The following is a 17,243-nucleotide window of genomic DNA, read 5'->3' as shown; positions in this document are numbered from 1 at the left end:
GTGTGTGTGTGTGTGTGTGTGTGTGTGTGTGTGTTTGTGTGTGTGTGTGTGTGGTGGTTCTGGTAGTGGGGCATGAAATTATTTTTATAAACCACAGAGGTGGTGGGGGGGGGGCATCAGAAAAGTTTTGGGAACCACTGGATTAAATAATAACTTCAGATTCAACGTGCAAAATTAGCATCCATGCTAACTCTGTAAACAAACAGCTGGCTGAATGAGACATAACGTCTTTTACTGCGCATGCGGGTCACATCAGCGCTGTGTAGTGTTCACACAGGAGTCTGATGCAGGTCACATTTAAAATGTGATGTGAACGTTCACACCAAAAGATCAAAATTGAGCATTAGGACCTGCAGTGTGAACATAGCCTAAGTGAATGGTGCCCAATTAGGGTGTATTACAGCGTATTTGGGTTTGGATTTAAACTGTTATTTAACCAGGCAAACCCCACTGATATAAAAATCTCTTCTTTAGAGAGATCTGGGCCTGTAGACAAACTATATTTCCCAGTTTGATCCATCCGGACTGCTGAAATTGTCTTGCATTGTCGCAGTTGCGTGATGAAAATTGCATCACTTTGTTTGCAGCTTTCAGTCTTCCTCCCATTCTTGTCACAACCTGCTGTGAAATGTTTTCACTCCCCTTATGTGATTGATCAGAATTTCGTGGGTGTGCTTGTTCATGCTGAAAGCACTTGAACACTGCTTTTTGTGTCAACTTCTCGCTTTCAGAATCTGACTGTTGAATCCGGATGCAGACGTATACTGTTTTAAGATAGTCAAATGGTCAAAAACTGATGGATGGAAATAAAACAGACGTTGTGCACAGAGGAATCTGTCTGACAAAAACTGTGGCGCTTTAACCAGAATAACGATAGATATCGGAGTTTCATTCTCTGAAGTGTAAACTCCAGTGGGAAGAAACCCCTTGCAGTGACGTATCCCACAGTGGGAGGGGTTTCCCAGGAGTTCATTGCGGTGTGTCTCAAGGGCTACAAAAGGTGTGTGCAAAAACGAATGTCGAAMCACCACGTGACCATGCGTCATCCAGTCAGTTGCCAATCAATCGACCACTTGGCACTTAAGCATGCAGGTTTTTGGACTGTGAGAGGAATGCATAATACCCAAAGAAAACCCACGCAAACACAAGGACAACAATCAAACACCACACATGAAGACCTGTTAGGTTTTTCATTGGACTCTTGAGRGGAAAAGTTTAATGAGCTAAAACAGAGCAGAAAATATTAATTTTAAAAACTATTGCCTAAATCAGAGGTTCTCAAACTGGGGTCCCCGGCCCCCGAGGGGGCTGCGAGTTGTATCTTGGGGGGTCCTCAAAAAGTTTCAATAAATTGTTAATTTGATTTTATTTTAAAATATGCATATGGGGAACAATACACTAGTTAGGGATGCACGTTATATCGGCACTAATATCGGTATCGGCCGATATTGGCCATTTTTTTAGAATATCGGTATCGGTCCGATATGTAAAACTGGGCTGATATTATCGTCCAATATTTATTTCCCACTTTTTATCTTTGTGTTTCTGTTTTGGGAGGGGAGATGGTTGGTTAAGTGACATCTGTTTAATCATGATAGTGATAATGATGCTGCACAGCCAGTGAAGTAGGGAGCCATGTCAGAGGTCTGGTTGTTTATTTACGGTATCAAAAAAGACCTAAGTGTGTTTGTGACATGCATAATAAAATTTGTGTGTTTGTGTAATATCAGTAAATATCAGTTATCAGCCATAACAGCAATAATTATATTGATGTTGGCTGAAATTTTCCTATCAGTGCATCCCTAACACTAGTAAAACAAACATACTAAACCAAAGAAAAGATAATATTCCCATGGAATTTAGGAGGTAAAATGAGTAGAATAGAATAGGATAAATAGAAATAGAATAGAATAGAAACAACTTTATTTTCCTGCGGCCGGGAAATTCAGAGGTGTAACAGCAGCAGCAGATATACATCAATCCACAAAACAGTATATTGCTATGTGACATTATCAACTGTAGCAATAATAATAGAATTAAAGTAATAATAATAAAAATTTAAAATGGAATAAACAATTAGTGAACAATTTTTAAAACAGCATGGGGTTAATGAGGTGGTCYCTGGAAAAATTTAACCCTTGTAAGGGGTCCCCAGACCCAAAACGGTTGATAACCCCTGGCCTAAATAACTCCTATTGCCGATGGAGCATTTATTTGTCCAATCAATCACCCAAACCTTGTAAGTGTGTGACCATATGTATGTTTACGGTCTGTATATACTATATACTGTCTATGGTCAGTCCATGATTTTGCACAAATACAGTCTTTGATTAGTTGGTACATATACAGCTTATGAATCTCACCCAGTATGTAAGCCGTGTGTGCATGCTCCGTGTCTTGTTTCTTCAGTATTTCTCTGGCTACAGTACAGCTCTACATGCAGGCCTGGCATAGTTACTATAACATCAATTTTTTTTCTCATAAAAACAGTTTTAGAAACCATGTTGTGTTTACAAAGATTTTTGTAGGAATGAGAATGAAAAGACTTTCCAGAATTTCCTGAACTACTTGTTTCTGAGAATATATATGTAAACACATCACCATGTTTTGAAAGGTTCTTCACGTGAGAACATAGAAAACACAATCGAATATGTTGAATTGAATGTGATGCATAGATGGATAGTTTTCCCATCACATGACAAACATGTTCTCATTTCAGCTAACCTTGTCTTTCCTTCCTTTCGTATTTCTGTCAGAGCTTCAGGCAGTTGGACTGAAGAAGGGGATGTTCTTCTATCCTGACCCGTACCTGAAGCTCTCCATTCAGCCTGGAAAACACAGCATCTTCCCCTCGCTGCCGCACCACGGCCAGGAGAAACGCTCTGGAGTGGTGTGCAACACAGTTAACCCTCAGTGGAGCGCAGAGGTACACGCACACACACAAACACACACATCTGACAAACACATAACATCTGAGAGGCCTTCTCTACTCCAAGATGCTTGTTGCATATTGCCACATAATAACTTGTCGAGATCAAGAAGAGTTTTTGCGGTCCAGTCCTAACGGTGTCCCTCTCTTCCTGCAGAGGTTTAACTTCGTGTCTCTACCCACTGACGTCCTGGAGATTGAGGTGAAGGACAAGTTCGCCAAGAGTCGGCCAATCATCAAGCGCTTCCTGGGAAAGCTGTCCGTTCCCGTCCAGAGGCTGCTGGAAAAACACGCCATCGGGTAAAAACACACAGCACACGCTCATCCTGGGGTTTGTTCCCACTCAGACTGCCTCTGTTGCTGAGTCTTTTCTGATAAGATGCCTCCATGTTTGTCTGGGTTCTGAGCTCCGTTTGTTCATTTCCACCGCAGAGATCGGGTTGTGAGCTATACTCTGGGCCGTAAGTTACCAACGGATCACGTCTGTGGACAGCTGCTGTTCTGCTTCGAGCTGACCTCGTCTATCCACCCAGGTAGGTCCGGGGCCGTYCGGCAGCACAAATGGTTTGGATGTGGGTCATGTGACTTGGGCCAGCTCCAGTCCAGTAGAATGTGGACTGAAAGAAGCTCATCTCTGCTGCAGAACACGAATGAAGCTGAGTGTGAATGAGCGGCAAATATTTTTGAATAAGTGTCCAAAACAAGTAAATTTTGTTTTGTCCTCAGACGATGAGGAGGTGTCTCTCGTCATGGAGGTGGCCTGCGCTGAGCAGGGCAACACGGCCGAGGTGAACCATGCTGCTGCTGCCGCTCCTGATGATGATGCTCTGAGTGTGGGCCCTGACATCACCGACCTCCCCGTGGACGCTCCTCCTGAGGCCGGCACTCCCACGCAGCAGGACAGCCCTCCTGCTGAGAGGGAGGAGGAAGAAGCTGTCCAGATGGAGCAGGGAACAGAGGAGGAGGAGGAGCACACAGTGAGGGATGAACCCCCGGCCTCTCAGCCCGAGGAGCAGCCGGAGGGGGCGGTCCTACCTGAGCAGCAGGAGGGAGGAGAGGAGCAGAGAGGAGAGTCAGTTCCACAAACTGAGGAGGAGGAGGAGGCGGTAGGAGAAACAGAGGCTGAGGACAAAGCCCGGCTGGAGTCTGAGCATCCTGCAGCGGCACAGATGACTGAGGACACCGCTGCTGTGAAGGAGAACCCTCCACCCCAGGAGGCTACCGAGGCAGGAGAGCCGAGCTGTGCCCCGTGCTCCTGCCAGGCTCTCTTCACGAACCACAGCTCCCACGCTCCCTCGCGGCGTAAAACCCGCCCGTGCTCCCTCCCGGTGTCGGAGCTGGAGACTGTGATTGCGTCGGCCTGCGGCGAGCCGGAGACGCCGAGGTCCCACTACATCCGGATACACCACCTCCTCCACAGCCTCCCGTCGGCCAGAGCTCCCAGCCAGGAGAAGGAGCCAGAGGAGGAGGGCAGTGCTGTGGACTCCACCGTCACATCACCGACACTCAAATCGTCTAAAGAGGAGGAGTGGGAGCAGAAGGAGGAGGATACAACCCAGTCTCCATCTCAGGTAGGTCCACTGATGGGAAAACAGGAAATACGGCCTCTTTAATAATTTAAACAAGACATATCTTTCTTACAAATCCTTGCTTTTCACATTTAAACCATTCAGACGCAGTGGTGGGCAGCGCTAATTCATTATTTAGTTGCGCAATTTCTAAACCGCTAGTTAAATTAATTTAGGTCCACAAGTTCAAAAGCACATATTATGCTCAAATAAACTTAGCGGAAGCTAAACGTAAAGCTCAAGTTTGTCACCAGTCACCAGAAAACTTTCAGGTATGAGACAAGTCTACACTCTACTGCCACCTAATGAAAAGATCATTTTATTCACAGATTGAAATGTGTCATCGTAGTTTGGGGAGGTGATTAGTCAAAACAGACTTTTGAGTCATGGTGTAAAAATAAAAAAATAGTTGTGGATTGTTAGTTCTGCTGCTTCTTGGTCATGTTCTTATGTTTATGGCAGAGCTTCAGTAAGAAAACATGCAGATATATTAATAATGTTAAACTGTTGTAAAACTGAAGCAATGCATTCTGGGTAGGCTAAAGGACGAAGGACAGGAAACCCATTCTTTTCAAAATAAGAGCATGAATTTCAACTGTTCTGTGTGTCTTTCTTTCTTATTAATATTTATTTAATATTTATTGCCGCGGAGCCCCTCGGAGAGGAGGAACAAACTGCACAGCTGAGTGTGATTCTGCAGATCAGAACTGCAGGTGGATTGTCACCCAGTGAAGAAATTCTAATTGCTTTATTTGATAAACGTCAAGCATTTAACTGTAAAATAAAGACTGTAAAAATACTGTAGGCTGTTTAGTTTTGTAAATTTTTTAAAATATATTTTAACATGGACGGAGCCGTTTTATTTACACACAAAGCATTCTGGGTAAATGATGACGTGGATAGGTCCTCGGTGCGAGGCTGCTAGCGAGCTATATCCACCCTGAAGKTTAATCTTGGACAATATYTGAYRATCGACTCTTTTAAATGAAACCAGAGAGCGTTGACAGAGAGGAGAAGGTAGAAATGACTCAGCCTGTAACTGAAAATATGGATGGAGGACAACAGAGCTGCTTCATGGAAGAAGAACCTCAGCTTAACCTGTTAGCTTTAGCGTTAGCCCCAACGCTATCACCATATACAGTATATGTATTAGCTCAGCGCTAGCACCACAAACAATACAAACAATATAAAGCATCAGGAGCATCTGGTTTACATGCAAAGTCAATGGTGGATGTGCATGTAGGGGCGTCTAGAAGCTGAGCAGCGCGTCTGGCGCATTTGGAGCAGCGCGGTTCGAAGCAGTGCATGTGTCATGAGCATTTTCCATGCATGCGGCACATCCCAAGCATCCGACGCGTGAGTTGGAAAATTTGAACTTTTGCTGCTTGACGTGTCGCATCAACCAATCAGAGAGACTCTGCTCAGTGATGCACTGGTGATGAGCCGGAAATACCAGAATCCCGGGAAATCGGATCACACAAACAATGGAGGAAAGACTGATAGTCTGATCATTTATGATCATTCCTGTGTCCGTTATCGTGATGGAAATAAAAGGGACTTTACCTGGAGGACGATTAGTGAGGAAGTCTACATGTTTGATAAGTTATCGAAACTACGGTTAAAAAGGCTCCTCYGCTGGAGTGTCTAAAGAAGCGCGTTTACATTCACATCAAATGTGTCTGTCCTCAGGACACCAGCTTCAAGATGCTTGTGTTTTGAGATTTTTGGAGGCACGCCACGTGTTTGGTATAAACCAGGGGTGCCCAACCAGTCGCCCGCGAGTCCGTGTAATATATTTTTAAACTTTTAGTTTAAAAATTATAAAAACTAAACAGCCTACATTATTTCTATAGTCTTTATTTTACAGTTAAAATATATTTTTATCAAATAAAGTCTAATGTTACAACTAATCATGGATGCCTTTAAAGAAATTAGTAAAACCACTAAAGCACAAAGGATAAATTTAGGTCCACAAATAGCGCATTTGCACTTTAGGGGTCTAGTGCTCACCACTGTTCAGTTGAGGTCTTTATAAAGTGGATCGGCAATGCTTTGGTTTAATTTCCTCCTCACTCAGGAAGTACGTGGAGCACACAGAGAGCTGAAGTCTTGGATGAGCATCATACCTGTTTGTGTCCTTGCAGGTCACAGAGTGTCCTGGCCCCTGCTGCCGGCGCTCTCTGCCCCGCAGCCTCTCCATTGAGCATCTCTCCGAGCTCAACCAGCTCCTGGAAGGCGACAGAGGAAGAGGAGGTCTGGCAGAGGTGAGGAGGATCTCCCCCTCGTGCCTGGAGAGCGAGGAGGGGGACTCCAGTCACGCAGGAGGCAGGAGAGTCTGCGGCAGCACCCACAGGCCTCCAGGGGAGCACGAGTGTGAGTTCTGCGACACCTCCTGCTACAGCACCTCCTGCTACAGCACCTCTTGCTACAGCACGTCGTGCTACAGCAACTCAGGCTACGAGGGGCGGGGCCGCTTCTGCAGCCACACCCGCCTCTCCTCGGTGGACAGCAACCGGCTCTCCGGCAGCACCGTGTTCTCCTCCCAGGACGAAGACGAGGACGAGGAGAGCGCCTTTGAGTCGGTGCCTGACGCCATCCAGCCCGAGGGTCCGGACAGAGGTGGGGCAGGAGGGGAGAGGAGCACGGGCAGGTGGAAGGAGGCCAGGAGAGGAGAGCAGGGGGAGCCAGTTGTACCTGGGCCCAGTGACAAAAACAGCATCGGTGAGATTAAACAGCATCTTCCTCCTGTTGGTCGTCTCAGGCTCGCTGTGGTAAAACATCACCTCCCATGCCTCTACAGAGAGCTTCGAGGTTTAACAAGTGAGAAATTTAAACAGTATGGGCCAAAGAAAGTTTACACACTTTAATGCATCAGCCATGTTAAACCAGGAACTCTACACTTTCACCTGAGAGAAAAAAGCTGGCCATTCTACAGAACTGGCATTTATCGTAACATTTTAAAAAAACAAGCTATACACAGTAGCAGCTGTTCCTGTAATACAGTATATTTAAGGACCACAGTCATGAAGCGAGTTTAAAATATTGGCTTTTTATGTGAGATTGAGAGCAACATAAAAAAGCCCACAGGGACAAAGACCTTACATTTTAAAGGCACAAATTGTAGTTTGATGTAAATGAAGTTTGTTTGGTTATAATGACTATTATTGCATTTGGAGGGAAAAGGAAGGAATTTGCAAGCCTGAGAACACCACACTGTAACAAATAGGATCTAAAATAAGTTTTAAAATACTAGATTATAGTCTGAATCTTCCCAATTTACTGTAAGTGAATCTACCAGTGCAGTACGGCAATTGCTAAGAATTTGTGACATAAGGACATTTTTCCAGGCTAAATGGATTCATATTCTAATTCTACTCTTGCTTACTGTATCAGTCTCAAAATAAGATCAAAAATACTTTTTTGGCTGATATAAGATTGTGAGACTTGGTTAGATGGACAGGTTTTTGCAGTGCATCTCAACTGTGAAGCATGGGGTGACAGCATCGTGATGTGGAGGGGCTTTGCTGCAAATCACAACATAGATGACATCGTCAGGAAGGAACACAATGTGAAAACACTGAAGCGTTTCAAGACATCAGCTGGGAGTGAGTGTTTTTCTAATGAACTTTAGCATACTGCCAAATTAGTTAGTATGTCTTAAGGCACAAAACTTGAGGGGAAAATAGTTAGTTTTTTTCATATACGGTGAATGTAAACATTTGATTTAACTGGGGTGTGGCAGGTGAGATGTATTTGCACAGGTTGTGTAAGGACATGTTCTGGTTCTTTCAGGTTGTAGATGGTTTTCTCTGGTGCTGGGAGAGTACCTGCTCTGTGAAGAAAGGGTTTAAAAAATGAGGTTTGAACCTCCTGCAGTTTGTAAAGGTGGTCTGTGAAGTGTTTTTAGGGGTGACTGCTGACTGAAATCAGCTAAAGTTTTGTTGTTAACGCCAGCTATACTTCAGCTTTGAGGCTTTAACCATCCACAGTGACGTTTCTACACCATTAGCTCATATTTAAGCTCCTCTAAGTTGTGGGAGTCATCGGATCATGTACCATATTAGCATAAATGCTGTGTGTTTCTATTTTTTCTTCACATCACGCAATGAAGCAGAAATATCACTGTTAAAGCTAATAACAGGCTAATGGTTTCAGTCACCATTAAGTGTGAGATTTACTGTAAAACAAATTAGATATTTGTTCTGCATAAGACAGATGTACCATTGTGCTGCAGGTATGTTCTGCTCCATTGTTTCCTCTTCATCTGCTCCATCTCTAATATCATCATTCATTTGCTGATGCAAACACACCCAGCCAGTACAGCAAGTCTGAGCAATTTGCTCTCTTTTTCTGTTAGATTCCAGCTTTCCTTGATGCACAGTCTACTGTAAACATGACCTTTTAGCCAGGCACATTCCTGCCAGATACCCTCTCTGACGCAACCTGGGCTTGTACCCGCAGCCTCATATATGTATGTATGTGTTTGTGCGTGTGTATGCATCTATTGTTACATGCATAAGAAGAGGGGGAAGAAAACCACAATGCTGAAGGAGGCGTCTTACAGACCATTCTGTCTGACACTTCGATGCATAAAGAGTAGGATCAGTGTCCTCTGCATCAACTCCTTCAACAGAGGCTCACTTTGGTGATGATCTGAGTATCTTCTAACACCACGAAGCACCGGGTGACAAAACAAAACTGATAATAAAGTGGATTAAATATCATTTTGGATCCAAGCAGAAAACAATCCCTAAATTTCAGTCTATGTGGATGTTGTTACAATCCTTAATAAATAAATCTTTTATATTCTGTGATTCATAGTCTCTCTCCAGTCTCATAGCTGCTGTAGAATATCCCAGCCTTACCATCTCTCTGATGTCCTGTAGGCCCAGACTTCTCCCCTCCTGTCGGCCATGTTCCAGTTCTGCGACCCAGCCATGACCCAAATCATTTTCCTGCTGCCACTGACCAAGCCTTACCTCCAAGTAAGAACCCACAGTTCCCAGTCTTACTCTGGAGTCTCATCCAAAGAAGTGGTTCTGTACTTGTGGCTGTGTGTGCATGCTGCCCTGTTGGTCCGCTTTTCACACACATCTCATCTCCTCTCCTTTGTCGCTTCCACTGTCCGCATTTCTCTGCCTTCTGCCAGTTACTTTCTAAAAAAAAAAACGTCAGCACCCCTATTTTGTTTTGATTTAAACCCAACAGAGTTGACTCTAAGACCTAGTTCAGACTGAATGATAACCTTCAAAAAATCATCCAGAACGTGAATGTTTTTATTTTTTTCAGGATTTTGCATGTTTTTTAACTAAGTGTGTATTAAGAATGCAGTGGTGTCTCCATTACATGTAGTGTAGGTTGTGGACGGTTTTGACAAAACTTCAATACCAAGATTGTGGTGGTTTGCCATCAGCGTGGCAKTGTATTAAAGTTCTGGTTGGTGGCAGCAATGGCCCTGTATCCACAGCATGTGGCCCACTCACAGTAAGTTGTTGCAAAGCTCTTGGCAGTGCGTCCCTTTGCTGCTTTTGCATCATGCTGTCACCACACAGCTGCAATGACCAACTAAAGTGTGCTAATTAATCCTGCTCCGCACTCATTCATCCCTAATTCACCTTTAAACCAGCACCTGGCCTCACCGTGGTCAGGCCTGCTGGCTGAGGATCTTCTCATGCTGGTGATGGTTTCTCCTTCTCCACAGTGAGTCTGAAACTGTTGCTATATTGTATATATTCTGCAAATTGTCAACAGGTCATAGCAGATGTGAAAATCGTGGCAGAAGCATCTACGACGTGATGCGATTTATTGGCGTAGCAGCATTTTTTTTGGAACTGGGTTTCAAATAACACTCCTATTTCTAAAATGACCAGTTTCTTTGTCTTAATGTGAACGTGAAGTTGTGGATCCTGGGGCTCAGAGGGAATAATGAATGCCAGCAGCTGGGAAGCATACTAATGATTGTTTTTGTGCAGTTCATCTCCAGGGTTAATGATGCAGGACGTCTTGACGAACACATGACTGAGGCTGACCGTGCTGTGGTTTCTCATTCTCAGACTGGGAAGCCCGCGTCGACAGCCACGGCCGGGTTTTCTACGTGGATCACGTGAACAGGACCACCACCTGGCAGAGGCCGAGCCACAGTGGAAAGTGTAACCATGGGATGTCCCGCTCCGGCTCCACTCAGCAGATGGAGCAGCTCAACCGAAGGTCCGACTCTGAAGAAACCCGGAACACTTTATGTGACAAGAAATCAATTTGTTTACTTTGGATTTTGTCCTAAAAAAAATCTGAAATCTGATAGTTTAATAACCGACAGAAAATTTATTTATCGTTCAAAAATGCAATTTAGTATATTTGAGTTATTCATTCATTTATTTATCCATTCATAAATAATCATATTTAGAATTACTCGTTTCTTTCTGTATTATAATCTTAGTTGAAAACCAAAAGGCAGATTATGTTTTAGCCTGTGTGTTGGAGCTTATTTAACTGTTAGCAAAATATCACATAAACTACTGAACAGACTTTAATGAAGGTCTCAGATAGTAATCACCAGATTCGACTCAAGATGGCTGCCAGAGCCAGTTGTGGTTAAGAAACATGGAAATTATTATAACTCAGACAACTTTAGAGATATTTAGCTAAAAATTGATGTGGTGATTGTTGATAATCTTGGCTTCATACTCTTTGTTGTTGGGTTTTGGACTCTAAAATATCATTAAACTGATCTGGTGTCTGGGAGGAGAACTCAAACCTTCAGCTCTGCCTGTAAATCTCATAGTTTGAACTGACGTTTGGTCCACTGCAACACAAAGCTTATTAACTGTACTCAGACCACTGTCACCACTGAAAACACTGAGTCTTAATGTCACCTGTAACAGTCATGGTGCTGTTCATCCTGCAGGTACCAGAACATCCAGAGGACCATGGCAACAGAGGAGGATGCTGGGAGTCAGAGATCAGACAGCGACTCTGAGCCTGCTCAGACAAGTATGGCACAGGCTCTCCTTATAACACCACATTTTATCATACATGCAGCGTGTTGAGGGTCTGGTTTAAAGTTTCCCAATGTGTTTTTTTTTTCACTCACGAGCAGTTCGGTTGTTAGATAAAATGCTGTGAAATGTGTCAAAATCTTCAGCTTTATCAGACATAGAATATGCTCCTGCATAAAATAAACAGCACTTCACCATCTCCATCTTCTGTCGCTGTTCCGYAGTCGGGTTGTGAAGGCAACAGGTCCAGGAGAGAAACCCAGACATAGCCCATGCCCCCCCACCCCCCACCCCCAGTGACACTTTCCAGCTTGTCCTGGTCGAGGTGTTCCCAGACCAGAGAGGATGTGTAATCCCTCCAGTGAGTCTTGGGTCTTACCTGTGCCCGGAACACCTCTAAAGTAAGACGCCCAGGAGGCATCCTAACCAGATGAACCACCTCAAATGACTCCTTTCGATGCAGAGGAGCAGAGGCTCAGAGCTCCCCCCAGATGACAGAACTCCTCACCCTATCTCTAAGGTTGAGCCCATCCACCCCACAAATGCAGCTCGTTTTTGGCCACTTGTATCCAGGATCTTGTTCTATCGGTCATGATCTACACAYTTCATGACCACAGGTGAGGGTTGGAACATGAACAAATTGAGATCTTTGTTTTCGACTCGACACTTTCTTCACGACTGACCGATGCAACACCCTGATTACTGAGGATGAGGCTCCAGTCCGATGATCCAGCTGCTGCTGTGTCCTACCATCACTTGTGAACAAGACCTTTACTTTAACTCCTCCACTGAGGCAGAGACTATTCCCTGACCCATARGGGTCAWTCCACCCTGTTCYGGTCGAGAACCATGGCCTCAGACTTAGAGGAACTGACTCTCACCCCAGCCACCGCACACTCCAGATCTATGAAACACATGTAGACTGGGAGAGGCACTTCACCAGAAATATGTAGAGTCAGATCATCATTTTCTGATGAAATGGGTTTGTGTAATATTGTTCAGAAACATGTTGGCTAGTATCTACTATAGTGACAATCATCATTGATCAGTACTGTCCAGGCCTTATTTAACTAAAGGCAGTCTGTTGATTTATCTACCATTCTTTGTTTCTCCAGGTCCTGCCTCTCCTGTCAATCACCAGAAGGTCACCAACCTCCTCCAGTCACCGGCTGTCAAGTTCATCACACACCCCGAATTCTTTACTGTGTTGCACAGCAACTATGTGAGTGCTGCTCATAACAACACATAAATACAGTTTATGTGGGAAGGAAAGACTCCAGCTGTTTTTGAATATTTCACTCAATCACTCACTTCATCATGGTCACTAGATAGTCAGCTACTTTATATAGGAGATAAAGGACAGGCAGTAAATCACACAGAGCGGTGCTTCATATTTAAATCCATATATGGTTTGTTTTTTTTGTTTTTCGATGTCATAATAAAATGAGAAATAATCTGGTGGGTTTTTAGTTGTTTTTTTTTGTTTTGAAACTACATTAGAAAAACGACAAAACTACATAGGACAGTAAGTTGCAGTCAGGTGCTGCTAATCAAAAGAAATCATTAGAGTCACATGACACATAGTCTAAAAATACCACAGTAATTCTTTCACACTTTCTCTCCACAGGCAGCCTACCGTATGTTCACCAGCAGCAGCTGTGTGAAGCACATGATACTGAAGGTACGACGTGACGCCAGAAACTTTGAGCGCTACCAACACAACAGGGACCTGGTGGTCTTCCTCAACAAGTTTGTAGACACACAGCTGGAGTTGCCCAGAGGCTGGGAAATCAAAACAGACCCTCAGGGAAAGGTAGGTACCTCAGAACTCTCAACCATAGCGAAGAAAAAAACAACAACAACAGAAATTCACTATAAGCAGCAGAAATATGTTATTTAAATAAAAAATTTGCAACCAGTCATGTTCAGTTTTTTTTTGGTTGTCTTTATCTTCAGTCGTTTTTTGTGGATCACAACAGCCGAGCCACAACCTTCATCGATCCCCGAATCCCTCTGCAGAACGGCCGGCTGCCGGGCCACCTGGCCCACAAACAGCACCTGCAGAGACTGCGCAGCTACAGCGCCGGCGAGGTACTCTCCGTCACCTTTACTGCCAATCACTGCTCAGTAATGAGGGCCCTGCCCTGCGAACTCCTGCTACTTCAACAGCTGTCTGTCAGTCGACATCATGTCTTGCTTTCATCCTCAGGCCTCGGAAGTGTCCCGGAGTTGGGGGGCTTCTCTGATGGGCCGTCCCGGAAACAGCCTGGTGGCAGCCATACGGAGCCAGCATCACACTGACCCACAACAACTGACCACTCTGTGTAGGCATCGACATGACGTTTAACTACTGATCACATCCACAGCAGGATTCTAAAAAAACTCTCTTTACCTCTTAAAGCCTACAATGACAAGATCGTAGGATTTCTGCGGCAGCCCAACATCTTCGATATGTTGCAGGAGAGACAACCCAGCCTGAGCAGAAACCACACACTGAGGTAAACCCTCTCTTTAACAACCTGAACTATAAACACAAAGACAAAAATGTCATTTCCCTTTCAGTTTTGGCAGCCAGCACTAAAAAACTGAGCTTAACTGTTTCTATATGTGTAAATTAATTTGAAAAATGTGTTTTAGCTCCTGTTTAATAGTTCAGATCAAGGTTCTTTCTGATCTGACTAAAGGTTTTTTAAACTGATTTGAATCAAACATAATCTATTAGCACACAATGACAGTATGTCCTTTTTTCATCCTTGTTCAGAGAAAAGATCCACTACATCCGGACCGAAGGGAATCAGGGGGTGGAGAAGCTGTCGTGTGATGCAGACCTGGTCATCCTGTTGAGGTGCACTGGCTTTATTACAGGGGGCACATTTTATATGCTGGGGAAATTCACCATCTGATAGCTCATCATGAACTGTGCTGATGTGAGAGGCCAGGCTCTAAAGCTAGGAACAAATATTTAGTTTCTAAAGGGACCAAAGTGGTTTTCAGGAGCAGCTCAAATAGATGCTGAGCCTCAAACACAAAACAGACTTGTTGACGATCAAAAGAGTACAACCAACCACAATCAGTTCATTTCTTGTAGCTGACCAAATGATCTTTGACTCCGACTGTTGATATCCCTTCCATCTCTTTTTTAGTATTTTTTCTGTGAACTTTCACATTATGTTTGTTGAGAATGAACCATTGGCCCTTTTCCACTAGTGCCTCTACAGCACGGTTCAACTTGGCTCTAGCAAGGATTTGTGGAACCAGACCCTTTTTCTGAACTCACTTGGCTGTGATTCCAAGTGTACCATGCTGACCTGAAAACATGATGTCAGAAGACTGTTGGTCACTGATTGGTTAGGAGGTGGAGTCACTGGTTGCATCACAAGAGCTACTCTCACAACAACCCGATCCACTGTTTGCAACAACAACACTACCATGTTGTTGTGTTGGGTATCTTTTCAGGATCTTCTTTTACTATCTTTATTGGTGGCAAATAGCTTAAAGGAGACCAATTATGGGTCCTAGAAATTTTCATGGTATGTCTGTGGGCTGTCCAGACCATGTTCATTCAATTTAATGCWCAAAATAATTCTCAGATAATAAAATTTCCCATTTTCTAGTTCTGCCTGCTCTGACTTCTGTTCAGAAGAGCTGTTTATGTTAATGAGCTCTGTTGGTAACGCCCTCCAAAAATCTGTTGACATTAACTCCGCCCTCCAAAGCCAGCATTTACGTTAGCATGGCTATTAATAGCAGAAGCTCTGTTGTACAACCATATGAGACCCAGAGGCAGAGTCGTGGTCCCAGCTTATTTTTTTTCTCCCTCCTCTGCTCTGCGCTCACTCTGCATGCTGTTACCAGAGCAGGGAGCAGGAGCGGTCAAAATACCTCAGAAACTCGAACAAATAGGCTTTAACAAGGCTTTAATAAGCTAAACAATAGAGGTACATGAGAAAATTTGTTCATAACGAATGAAAATAAATAAATGTTCATGCCAGTCTCGAACCCTGGTCTCCCGCTCTCTGGCCCAACACTCTACCCATTGCCCTAACGGAGGCTTGTTTTGAACTGAGCTGCACATTGCACAACAACACGGTGACGGCTTTTTATATTGAGGAGGTGGAGCCTCACCCGGGGGTTGCTAGGTAAGGGGCTGAACGCAGGATCCGGTGGGTTGTCGTACAGCTTGTGACATCACAAAATAATGGAAGTATAAAACTTGTCGTTAATATACATTAAAAATACATTTACTTACAGTAAATATGCCCCTGGATGCATTTTTTTGGTCCTAGGACTATTTTTKTAAGAAGTACATACCCAAAGTTGAGTAAAAAACCTTTAAAAAGTGAATTTTGCATAATAGGTCCCCTTTAACGTAGCATAACCTCCACCAGCTGGTAAGGTGTGTGGCGTCAATTTTCAGACTCTGGGATCGCTCAACTTTACAATGAACTAGAGCTGTTACTGAAGTGTAATGGAAAACTACCTGAACCGTGCTGATCAGAGCTCAGCCAAGTCGAGCCGTGCTGTAGAGGCTCTAGTGGGAAAGGGCCATTAGTTACAGGTAGTTTTGAGTGGGAACTGTGATTCAACAACCCCTAAGATGAGTACAAGACCAAAGGACAGCAGTACGTGGCCTAGATTAGGCCTCACCCTGGAGCTGGGACTGGGGCGGTGGTTTGTCCAGGGCTTGACCCATTGACTGCAGCCTGACACATCCCAAATGAACTATATAGAACTAACCAATAGCTGCAGGGTGTGCCATAAAGTCTTGCTGCACTGGGGATTGGGCAGCAAGAAAACAAATGTCGCCACTGTCACGGATTTATAAACTAAACTTTACAAACTGAAATTTGAGTCCTTACCCTTCATTACCCTGACGTCTGTGAGGTGTGAGCAAGATCGACCCAGGGTGCAGGCAAAAGTCCAGAGTGCAAAAGCTTTATTAAACAAAGGTACTCACAAAAATAATCTCTCAGGAGAGCAAGAACACAAGGCACATGGGAGAACACCACACTGGCTGGAGTAGACAGCACAATGATCAGACTGACTGAGGACAGGACAGAGACTGTAAAGACAAGCAAACGATGGACTGATTGGAAACAGCTGGGGAGGAAACACAGAGGCAGATATACACAGGGAAACACAGAAACACTAGAAAAGCCAAGGTAAAAAATAAACAAACCATGACAACACCTGCCAATCACAATGTAACTTCTGACTTTACACACCACAGAAAATAACATCTGTGCTGTGTGGCCTCTGTTTTTATTTTTTATTTTTTAGTTTATTTGAGGAGGATATCATGTCCTACATTCCTCCTCACCCCATTCACCCTGGCTTCAGCTTCTCCCCTCGCTGCTCACCTGTCTCCTCCCCACAGAACTCTCCGGGTATGTATTCATTTTGTATCGTTTTTATGATTTAATCCTCCAACTTTCTCAGTCAGTAGAAGGAACAAACACACACAGCCAAGCAGGAGTTAGTAATCCTTATTGTTTCTCTGTTTCATCTGTTCTTTGCTGCATGAGTGTGCAGCACAGGAATGTACTGTATGTGTTAGAATACTCTTACATGAAAAAAAATACTATGTATATGTACAAAATACTATCAAAAATAGCATCACTGTTTGGCTGCTCTGTTTTCATTAAGAACTCTGGTGAACCTCAAACATGCCACAAATGTGTGTGTGTGTGTGTGTGTGTGTGTGTGTGTGTGTGTGTGTGTGTGTGTGTGTGTGTGTGTGTGTGTGTGTGT

The 17,243-nt window shown here is 44.0% G+C and overlaps 1 protein-coding gene across 2 annotated transcripts in view; it reads left to right on the top strand.

The window, feature by feature from the left end:
• Positions 1-17,243, top strand: part of hecw1a (HECT, C2 and WW domain containing E3 ubiquitin protein ligase 1a) — a 53,408-nt gene that overhangs the window by 26,803 nt on the left and 9,362 nt on the right. The window contains exons 7-21 of one of the 2 annotated variants that reach the window (XM_014015290.1): positions 2,757-2,926; positions 3,087-3,229; positions 3,362-3,462; positions 3,656-4,500; positions 6,642-7,218; positions 9,384-9,482; positions 10,551-10,704; positions 11,402-11,487; positions 12,608-12,714; positions 13,120-13,305; positions 13,449-13,583; positions 13,702-13,816; positions 13,894-13,990; positions 14,254-14,337; positions 16,773-16,879. In XM_014015290.1, the coding sequence (XP_013870744.1) occupies positions 2,757-2,926; positions 3,087-3,229; positions 3,362-3,462; positions 3,656-4,500; positions 6,642-7,218; positions 9,384-9,482; positions 10,551-10,704; positions 11,402-11,487; positions 12,608-12,714; positions 13,120-13,305; positions 13,449-13,583; positions 13,702-13,816; positions 13,894-13,990; positions 14,254-14,337; positions 16,773-16,879 (3,006 nt within the window). The remainder of the gene's footprint in view (positions 1-2,756; positions 2,927-3,086; positions 3,230-3,361; positions 3,463-3,655; positions 4,501-6,641; positions 7,219-9,383; positions 9,483-10,550; positions 10,705-11,401; positions 11,488-12,607; positions 12,715-13,119; positions 13,306-13,448; positions 13,584-13,701; positions 13,817-13,893; positions 13,991-14,253; positions 14,338-16,772; positions 16,880-17,243) is intronic. The other variant, XM_014015291.1, reaches the window with a different exon arrangement.

This window comes from Austrofundulus limnaeus, unplaced genomic scaffold, assembly GCF_001266775.1.
Source record: "Austrofundulus limnaeus strain Quisiro unplaced genomic scaffold, Austrofundulus_limnaeus-1.0 Scaffold126, whole genome shotgun sequence".
NCBI lineage: Eukaryota > Metazoa > Chordata > Actinopteri > Cyprinodontiformes > Rivulidae > Austrofundulus > Austrofundulus limnaeus.
The sequence above is the reverse complement of the archived record's forward strand: the minus strand, read 5'-3'. Positions and strand labels throughout refer to the sequence as shown.